Consider the following 10,567-nt stretch of genomic DNA (forward strand, 5'->3'; position numbering starts at 1 on the left):
TGTCAGCATGGTAAATATTTACGTAAATGGATAATGCAAATAAATGCGAATGGTATAAACTTGATAAAATCACTTCGTAATCAGTGTATCTCATTATTAATTATGACTTACCTGAAATGTTTGTCAGACCAACTGACGTGTGGGATCACCACATACAGACATTAATGTTCACTCTTTAGTTTCGCTCGACATGCGCATAACAAGAGGGGTCGTTCGGATCGGAGTTCATAAATTGATAAGATATAATGTAGGAGGGAGACTGAATGAGCTACTGGCTTGTTTTATGAAATATGTTTTCCAAAGTGACATATATAAACACAAATTACTTCAAGTCAGTTACTTAAGTTTCATGTATCCTGCAACCTTTCAGACATAAGTGAAAGGATCCTTAGCTCTGCACTCTCATTTATATGATTGGGACGTGCCATTCTAATTGTAGGTGGTGTTAAAATTTGATAAATAATATTTGTTTTGGTGGTGACATTTTGAAAGGAACTTAAAGCGTTTGTTTAACAGCGTAGATTTGTCAGCATTGATAATGCTTAGCTTTTCTGGTATGCAAAGATTACATCGCTTGCTTATTTTAGAGTGACTCGATGCTTTTTCCACGAGATCTCATATATATATATATATATATATATATATATATATATATATATATATATATATATATATATATATATATATATATATATATATATATATATATATATGTTTGTATGTATGTATCTGTCTGTCTGTCTTTCTTTCTTTCTGTCTCAGTATGTATGTATGTATGTATGTATGTATGTATGTATGTATGTATGTATGTATGTATGTATGTATGTATGTATGTATGTATGTATGTATCTATGTATGTATCTATGTATCTATGTATGTATCTATGTATGTATCTATGTATGTATGTGTGCACTTAAATATTCATATCAAAGAAATACTATGTTCATCACAGGACATTTCTAAATGTTCCCAAAGTATCAGATTTTTTATTTTGTAAATTCTGCATTGTATTTTCACTTTTGCACCTATATGCTTATATACCTATATACTCACTGTTCAAATACCCGTCACACACGATGAGTAACTTGATATATCGTCTATTCCGATAAAATAACCGTATTCTCGCATGCATCCTTAGCACATTCCCATTCCTGGAGTCCGTGTACAGAAGCATCCCTGGATGACTGACTCATTCAAAGTGATACACTCATTTTGCGTATCCCCTGATACAGAGTAAGGCAATGTAAAGCCAAATGGGAAATTTCTCTCTTCATTCCCAATTTAAACTCTCCGACAGATTATCTGCTGTTATAAATGGCAGGCTCAGCCTTAGCTATGTTTTCAATGGCAGGTCAGGCTGCATTATTTCTTTTCGTCACTATAGATTTATACGAAGTGGGTAAAGCCAAGCAAATGACTACTTCCTTGTGACCAACCTTTAACGGAGTGACCTTATTTAACCTTTACGGGTGTGTGATAGCTTAGTGTCACTGTTATCATCGATCTATTCCAGTAATGACATATTAAAGCTGTTTGCAAAAGTTCAGGAGCTCTCTATTTAATGAGAGCAAGGTATGATTTAAATGCAGTTGCACGTGAGACTGGAAGATCCGTCGCCCGAAGACGCTCTGTACGCTCCACATAAGAGGAGGGGGGGTTGTAGAGAGCGCCCTCGAGCGACGGATTTTTCAGTCTGGTTGTACGTTTGCTTGACACTTATATTGGGGATTCAGAAATTCGGTGACAGGTAGATACACAGTTATAAACCGCACCTCCTCTACACATCATTTCTGTGCACTGTTTATGCAGTACTGCTTTTTGAGATCACTCGAGTGATAGCAAACATATAGGCTGTAAGGCTGTGCTCGTAGTCAATTAAAGTGGTGCGATCAGATTATTGATAACAAAACTGGACCTACAATTTTGATTGGACTTAATATTTTTCGTTCAGAAAAACAAGAAAGATTTTTGGTGATGACTTCGCTGTTACCCCGTAGGTTGATTGAAGTTCTGGGTTTGGGTGGATCTCCGTTAAAAGTCATTCACAGTTCAAGCATTCAATGACGCCCAAAAGGATTTAAGTTTATGTGTAATATTCATATAACGATAGTGTTGAGCCAAACATAGAGTATATTTTCACCCACAATGCATGGTATGTCAATAAAAACCGTGGCTACAGAAGTGGACATGTTATTTCTCACTGCTTTTCACGACTTGATCTGATGGCATCAACTTTACAGGATAATTCCAGGATGATATTTAAGGACATATGTGGTTTATTATTCTGGATATCACCAAAATGACACTATTTCAAAATATATTCTTGAAAATGCAGCAAAGTCGATCATTTCTTCAAAGCTGCTTGCTTATCAAAAAAATGTGGATTGATTATAATACAAAGGAGGGCTTACAAACTGTGAATCTTCTACTCTGAACACATTTCAAACGTTAAGACGGCGACTGTGGTCAGTTGAAGCAGAAGTGAATTATTACATGGACCATATTATGACTTTAATCTGTGATTTCAGTTATACGGATTTATGCATGAAAACAATGTTTTCTGTACTTCTATCTTCACTATTATTTCGATGTGTTACCACTCGACAAAGTCGATATCTCTCCACGATGACCATTTTTTCTGCCAAGTATAGAATAATGTGAGAGGCTGTTTCTAAAAATGCACGTGAAAAATTTCAGTTTGACAATGCGCCTGACCCATAAAAATGAATACTAATTGTGGTCTGTTTTTCTTGTTGTTTTCCCTAAGAAAACACATTTTTACATTACTGAGTGCACGTAATTGGCAAATATGTGGACTCAAAAACTTTACAAGCCCTTGCTGGTATACATGATGTTTTGAAACTTGTAGCGAAAGTTAACTTTTCACTCCGTATCATCTTTGTCAAAATTAATTTTTCCATTTTTCCATCGGCGACGTCTGCCTCTAGAAATGTCAAATGTAATAATATATTAAAGGAAATTGGCTTCACTATTACAGAATATTGAATGGTGACCGCGGGTTTTTTAATAATTGTGGAAAAGAATGGCTTAAAATTTCGTTTGGCAACCTATGAACGATAGTCTAACTCTTTTATTTTCCAAGAGCACCTGACACACATCATTGACAGTCTGTAGATGTGGTAGATGAATGAATATCGGTGATTTTATCAGTATTAGTCAAAGCATGGTAATGGAAAATGATAATGATATCACCCACGTTATTTTTTACATAGGTGAAAAAGAAGAATTTCCCCCATCTACAAATATAACCCCTATATATAACGCAGTAAAAGTAAATTTAAATACACCCATTGCTAAGAATTAAGACACATATCATATACTGCTGTTTCATTGCACAAACAAACATCTCCTGAGATTTGATGGGTTTTTAAATTGTTTATGGATCAACTGAAAAAAATATAAACGTTGTTTAGTTCAGTATCGGGCAAATTGACAAATAGGATATGTGTCCTAGAGAATGCACAATATACTTTTATAAGGATGAAAAAGGTAAGTCTGTATACTGAGGATTTGACAAACTAACACCTCTTACCAAAAGATTATTTTTTTATATTGAAGCAAGTTCTTTGACTGAGAAACAGACGAAATTGATAACGTTTAAAACTTTCGAAACACCTCTCCTTGTTAATAGAGAATGCCATATCATGTAATTCACAGCACCGACGATAGTAATTTACATATTCAAAAAGTGAACGACATTGTTTCTTATTTACCCATGGTAAACGTAACCAAAAGATGGAACTGACGGAATTGTGTACGAGAAAATACCAAGCTTAAACGTGCTTTAAAAAAGACAAGTTGTGCTTTTCACATGTACATAACAGACTGATTGTCCGTTGTTAATACATTGAGGAGTTCCAGAAGAAGCGGTCTTTCTATTCCACTCCTAGTGCGGCCAGTTCGTCCTTCACCCTTGTCAGATATTCAGGATCTGGGTATCCATACCTGAAAAAAAAAACGATGATTACAAATTCATTCCGATACATACATAAAGCAAAGTACTTGAGTTCCCATTTCTTTAATGTTCCTCCATATTTGTTTGGGACATTTATTATTTCAGGGCGATTAGTCTCCCTAGTAATGTGGGCTTATCCCGCTCAGCGTCGAGATCTCGCGAGACTAGTCGTTGGCTTAGCCCATGAGTATAATAATGTGTTACGAGACACATAATTAAATGAGTGAAAATGTATAACCCATGTAAATACAATTATCAAATTTGTTGCCTTTTTGTGTCGTGCAACAATCACAGAGTCAGCACAACCCCTGAAGTCTCCCACGTCACAGAAAGTAGAAAATGATATCATGAGTTCATCGATCTCCCAGTCTGACAGTTAGTATAGGATTCTAGTCAGTCACCTGTGTGTATGTATATACGCGTGGTTTGCAGGTGTCCTTCTGTCTCCATAGTGGCAATTTATGTCGCTAGTATGATACAGCTGAAGTGCTTACCCTTCTGCCCCGCCCTGTTGTCCAGTTTTGTGACGAATATCATTCCAGACAATCGAATCTTTTAGTCCGGTTGTCCTTGATGTGTCGATAGTAAAGGTGAGTTTACGATCAAAGGCGATTTTCAGTAATCTCAAAACCTCTCGTCCCTCAGCGTTGTCGGGAAGAAACGCTGTGCGAGTTGTGCCCTGGTACGGCTGCCCTGGGTGGGGATGTTGTTCCTGAAAGAAACTCCCATACTTATTTGGTCTGCAATGTACACTAATCATTACCATGTCAACCATGACGTCGCAAGTGATATATCAAATATTACTTCTACAGCGAAGGAATCTAAGGGTCATAAATTGATTGTACAAATATTTTTGCTGGACAAATATTTTAGCACTTACGTGAATTGATATATGCCACCAGAGATAAGGACGCAGAGAAAAACATACAATTCATACACAATGACAGTTAATCTAATAACTTACCCCTTGCTCCCCGCCCTTGAAGGTGTAGGTTATAACGATTGTATTACATGAGGTATAACCTGGTAAGCTGCCCCTCTTCACCACATGCGTCATAGTACCTGGTGGCATGTTGCCTGTCCGAGTTTCGCGACATTCATTACATGTCGGACAGCGCAATCCAGAGCTCTTTTCATATTTATCCAAGCATGTCTTGCAGAATGAGTGTTTACATGGCAGTTCTCTCGGGTTTTTGACGTCGTTCAAACATATGCGGCATCTTCTAAGACTGTCGAGATACTCTCCCAGAGAATTCGAGCGCGAAGACTTTGGTGACCCATGCCGCGCTACGACGTTTCCCTCTGGTAGGGAATGCAGACGATGAACTGTGACACTTCCGTTTCCGACACCTTGTGGTATTGGCAGTCTGGTGAACTGCGTTTCTTTGGCTGTATACGATCATCGTAAAATAAAAGTTTAAGAAAATTCAGGAAGAGAGAGATTATCTGCGCTCGTGACATGATCTCGCGAGGTTATCATACTCACTAATCAGTTTCCAGCAACGTGAAACTAATCGCTCTTACTCAACGCCACGAACTTGAATGCGACAATATCTCGTTGCTTTGTTCAACACAAAGCAATTGTTTCATTGAAAAGTAATTTCTTTGTCTAAATGTGACACTCTGTCTTTCAAGTTTATAAACTGAAGACACTTGCGCTTTGCAAGTGTTTTATTTCCAGCTGGTCGGTCAGTATTTTACTGTATTTGTTTTAACCTGTTGCAGTTTTTATCCTCTACCTTTTAACAAATATTTTATCTCTCACCGGTCGGCCAAAATTTTTTTTACTGTATTAATTTTCGCTTGCTGCAGTTTTAGACCTCCTTTGAGGTCGTTTGTAATTTTTATAGTTCTCAAATTATGTTTCGCATAAGTTTAAGTGTTATTCTGTTTAAAATTTTGACAATATTCATTGCCTATATCATTGTTGTGGTTACATCGCAGTAAGATGCATTGTCATGACATCATAAAATAAACAAAATGTCTTTGAATCGAGGGTGAAATAGCCACGGAAGCAATTATAAAGTATTCCCATACAGTAGCAAAATACAGGTCATAATTGACAATTCTGTAAATCAATGAACAATGATGCAAGTTCATTACCCTGTAGATGTTCGCCTCTTTGCAAACGGCATATTTCGGCATTGACTTTAGTAACTTGCTCTAAACTACCCTGCAATAGTATGGTTTTGCCGTCATTCTTGTAGTAGTAGTAGTCTACCCCTACATCTTTTGCAACGCCCTCTATGGCCGTTTTCGGTTCGTTGCCAGGTATTTTCAACGCGGTAGGGACAATGGTTGCCACCACTTGGCTGTAAACACTCTAGCAAAGGAAAAAATGAAATAGCAGTGTTTTCGGTCAGTTGCAGTACTACGTCATATGCATTACTACGTCATATGCATTACCACGTCAAGGTTGACATTGTCATAATGTAGCAAAATAAAGGCAACTTTTGTTTGTTCACCTTGCAATGCTGGAGCAAGATCATACAAGTACCAGAAATAGGTCACAAGTGATTTAATTGTTGTCAGTATCCATGAACATTGGACCTTTGCATGGTACTTTGAGATCGTAGAAGTGATATGCAACAGCTATGTTGGGTACATATTTACAAATCTCTTGGACACTTGGGGGACACCTGCAGATCTTGAAAAAATCTCCAAAGGGGGTTGGAAAGGAGAAAAACAGGACTCAGAGAAAAAGACGTCTTTTTACGTATACCCGTTTAAAAGTGACAGGTTGAAAAAAGTCGTTAAACAGTTATTGTTCCAGGGCCTCAATATATAAAATGTTCTATCCCTTGATCATTGGCCACATACCTGAGTAGCAGAAGAAGCAGTGGCTTGTTGTTGTTCTTCACGGGACCCACGTCTTTGTTGACCAGGTGTCTGCAATTTTGAAGTCTGATTTTAAGTTGCAAGATCAGAAACAAAAATTGGAGAATTGGAAGTACTGTACTCTGAAAAGGGCCGAGTGACATGGTTACTTTGCCAATTCACAGTTAGTATGCCGTATCTTCATGATTTAATGCAGAATTGTTGTAGATATTTTTATCGAGCTTGAACATCTGCGAAGAAATGAGCTATTACATTCGTTGTTGATTTTAAAAAGGAAACCAAAGTCTACATACAGTCGTGACACAATTTTCGCTCTACCGCTCGCGTGAAAAACTAAAAGCTAATATTTTATTTGTTAAAAAACGCGTCATTGGTTTAAACTTTCAGTAACCTTTTAAGTAATTATCATGTTTCTGGAGAGTTCAAATTACAGTTTCAAACTTCCAGTTTCGGTAAGGGGCGGTTTGAATCAGACTGTATACGCGACAAACAACGATTGAAAAGCGTGTTTTAATTATCTACGACCCCTAAGGTCTTTGCTTGAACTTTCCTCCAATGACAGCCCAGTGGCCCAAAACACTGTAGCCTGTTTGCAAAAGTTATTTTTTAAACATTATGCAGTGCCATAACTAGCAAAATTACCTTTGCCACATCTGACTTGAGGCATCCCAGATGTATCGGGATGTGATCGACATTTTCTTCAAAAGTGATTCCACTCGACAGCTTCACTGGTGTTTCCTTTTTTTTCGCCTGCTCCTCAATATGGCGGTCGATGTCCTTCTTTGCCGACATGACATCAACCGGTCCCCCATACTTCATGATATTACTGAGATAGGAATGCACACTTTCTGCACAACCCATTTTAAAATCTAACACCCCAATCCGCTCATCAATTTGTTTTCGTTTTGGTTTGTACATGCCCTGCAAATCGTTCAATAACCTTTGCCCCTCTATCTTAACTTCATTTCGTATTTTCTCGGTTGCTGCGTTTATTTCCGTCTCAGAATTTTTTCTATTCTCTTCTAATTTATTCAATACTTCATTCGTCTGAACTGTCGACTGTTTCAATTGATCAATTTTTTTTTCGACGGTTGTGAGGTAACCTTCCAGTTGCGGTGTATACTTTTTCAAAGCTTCGTCGATCGAGATTACTTTATGTTCTGGTGCTGGATGCTCAACTACCAGGCACTTGAGACATGTTAAAGCCTGGCAGGAATCGCAATAGTAATCTAACTGAGTACTGGTATGTTTATCGCAGAATCTAGGCTGCAGGACTCTGAAGTGTGGCGAATTTACTTCCTTATTGTACTCCTCTATAGTCATGAGTTGGTGATCTTTTAATGACCTCACCACTTTGTGTGCTTTGAGACACTCGTCTGCGCAGAAATATTGGCCACAATCTTTACACCATACCTTCGCTACTTTTTGGCAAATTTCGCAGCTTGGCTTCGTTGAATCTTCGCTAAAGTTGTTAATCACTTCTATCAAGTCGTTCAAAAAACGGTTGTCGTCAATTTCAGACGCGCCTGCAGAGGGCAAAGGCCATTGTTGTTTGCAGTTTGGGCAGCCTAGACGCCCTTCGTTATTTTGAACCCAATCTGTCAGACATTTCTGGCAGAAGGTGTGAAAACACGGCAAAATTTTAGGAGAGGTGAAACGATTCATGCATATCGGACAAAGAAGGATCTTGTCGTCGATCTCGTTCATTAGCTTCTTCGGGGAACCTGAGATTGGTTCCCCACCTTCCGCCATGTTGTCGGGTACAGGTCAACCACTTATCGCGAACAACAATGGCTGCTGTTGAATTGCAAACAAAATACTTCAAAAGACAATAGCGCTTCACAACACGGAAAAAGAAAAAAAGGTTGGTATAAGGAAATGCCCAGCTACTGTCTTCACACAAGACTCGCTCTTTGCCCAGAGCATTGCGGTGTAATAAGCAAGTACAGCGCTATGATTTGGAACGACAAGCTGTTTTAGGGCACGTAAGCGTATCCCTTGACGGTGTCGCAGTTTGGCACGTACACAGTTAGCGGTGTGCTTTAAATAACTAGTGAACTCGACAAGTATTCTTTAACAGTTTTCAGTATGTCATCTCTCCGTTACACTAACTTAACACATGGCATGCTGTAGCATGCAGCATGGCGACAATAACCGGAGTCAGCTATTTTGACTCAAGGAAAAATTCAGGTGATATGGTTGTATTATGTGCTGTTGTGATTTCAACATGACAATATGTCAGCGTAGTAAAATATTTACATGTATCAGCTTGGTAAAATAAAGACACGTGATTATTAACTAAGGCACTTGGCTAATAATGTGTATTGTTATTAACCATGGCTTACCTCAACCTTTTGTCGGACCCATTGAAGTGTGGGATCACCACACAGAAACAATATTCACTCTGTAGTTTCACTTGTCATGCGCACAACAGAGGTGTCGATGAGAGTTCATACATACAGCGAGAAGATATAGTGTAGGACGGAGACTGAAGGAATCACTGGTTGTTCTATGAAATGTGCTTTCCACCGTTTGGCGCTTTAAATAAAATTATTGGTTTGCAGTCCGCGTGCTGGTAGGTTTCAGAGAAAATTAAGAAAACAAACACAATGTTTACACCTGTCCATTAGAAATATATATATTATTTTTCCAAAAGAAACCAACTAAATTTAGCTTATGTTAATACACTTGTGTTTTTTGTCTGTGTTTGTTTTTATCCCTGGCTGGCTTTTAAACTTTTCAAAAATCAAAGGACGGCAAACAAAGAATTTTCTTTATATGGCCTTATGCTCGTTCAAGGACTTTCTTTATGGGTATTTATTTTATTTATCAGCTCGCTTTCTTTTCCCTTCATTCCTTTCTAAAAGGTGCCTTTGCCTTTTGAACAAAGTTCACCTTAATATGTTAATTAAATGTGTTCGTGAATAGATTCCATATTACATCGTTCTCGTTCAAATTATTAAACCAGCACACCGTAGTACATATGTAAAACAGTAAATCCAGCATTGTTATGAACATTTTCCAGTAGAATATCACCGAAGTGTGGGGATTACAAATTCAATATGAATTTAAGTGTGGTAACTTACTGATCTGCATATGAATAAGTCGTGCATTGTAATTATTAGCTTAGAAAAATACACAAAAACAATTTGTGCACATTGCACGATATATACATACAACATTGATATGTTCATGGTCACTTAACTTTTTGGAATTATACTTTAACAAATACAAATACTATGGCGTGTAGATTCGTTGTCGTATTTTTCGAAACAAGCAACCATTGGGACAAAACAACACAATAAAACAGATTTTAACTGAAAATGCTCAAATGTTTCAGTATATGTTGCAGTTGTCTGTGTATTTACACTTTTCTCTGACATTATTGCCGGGAGAATGCAACTTAAAATTGTTATGATCGACATCGTGAACAATATTCGTCAAGTATAGCTTGAATTGAAACTATAGCTTGAATACAAACTAGTAATTGGCCGAATTAAAATGGCCAAATTTCTTTTAAATGTTGTCATATCATTGTATCATCACATTATGTAGAAAGTTTGATTGCCTTTAAGTCCTTCAAGTTTAATATGCATGCCAAATTGAGAACGCTTATTCAATGTGCAAATTACCAATTAGCTGACGTTAAAATCCTTAATATCTTTCACAATTTTTATAAATTGTATCATTAATACCCATAGCACAATTGTGGTCAACTCCTTCAAGTTAAACATCAATAACTGGGACAGTTCG

The 10,567-nt window shown here is 37.4% G+C and overlaps 1 protein-coding gene across 7 annotated transcripts in view; it reads right to left on the bottom strand.

Annotated features, from left to right (window-relative positions):
• The window catches only part of LOC139120117 (E3 ubiquitin-protein ligase TRIM56-like), a 37,593-nt gene extending 28,292 nt beyond the window's left edge, over window positions 1-9,301 (bottom strand). For 2 of the 7 annotated variants that reach the window (XM_070684211.1, XM_070684209.1), the window contains exon 1: window positions 112-563. Coding sequence is in view for 2 of the 7 variants with exons in the window: in XM_070684212.1 (XP_070540313.1) it covers window positions 3,897-3,966; window positions 4,471-4,688; window positions 4,941-5,365; window positions 6,080-6,299; window positions 6,797-6,880; window positions 7,457-8,566 (2,127 nt within the window). In the remaining 5 variants the exon portion in view is untranslated. Of the gene's footprint in view, window positions 1-111; window positions 564-2,256; window positions 3,967-4,470; window positions 4,689-4,940; window positions 5,366-6,079; window positions 6,300-6,796; window positions 6,881-7,456; window positions 8,612-9,159 lie in introns of those variants that run through there. The other 5 variants (XR_011549041.1, XR_011549040.1, XM_070684213.1 and 2 more) reach the window with 5 other exon arrangements.
• Between the last annotated feature and the right edge of the window lie 1,266 nt (window positions 9,302-10,567).

This window comes from Ptychodera flava, chromosome 20 (genome assembly GCF_041260155.1).
Source record: "Ptychodera flava strain L36383 chromosome 20, AS_Pfla_20210202, whole genome shotgun sequence".
Classification (NCBI taxonomy): Eukaryota; Metazoa; Hemichordata; class Enteropneusta; family Ptychoderidae; genus Ptychodera; species Ptychodera flava.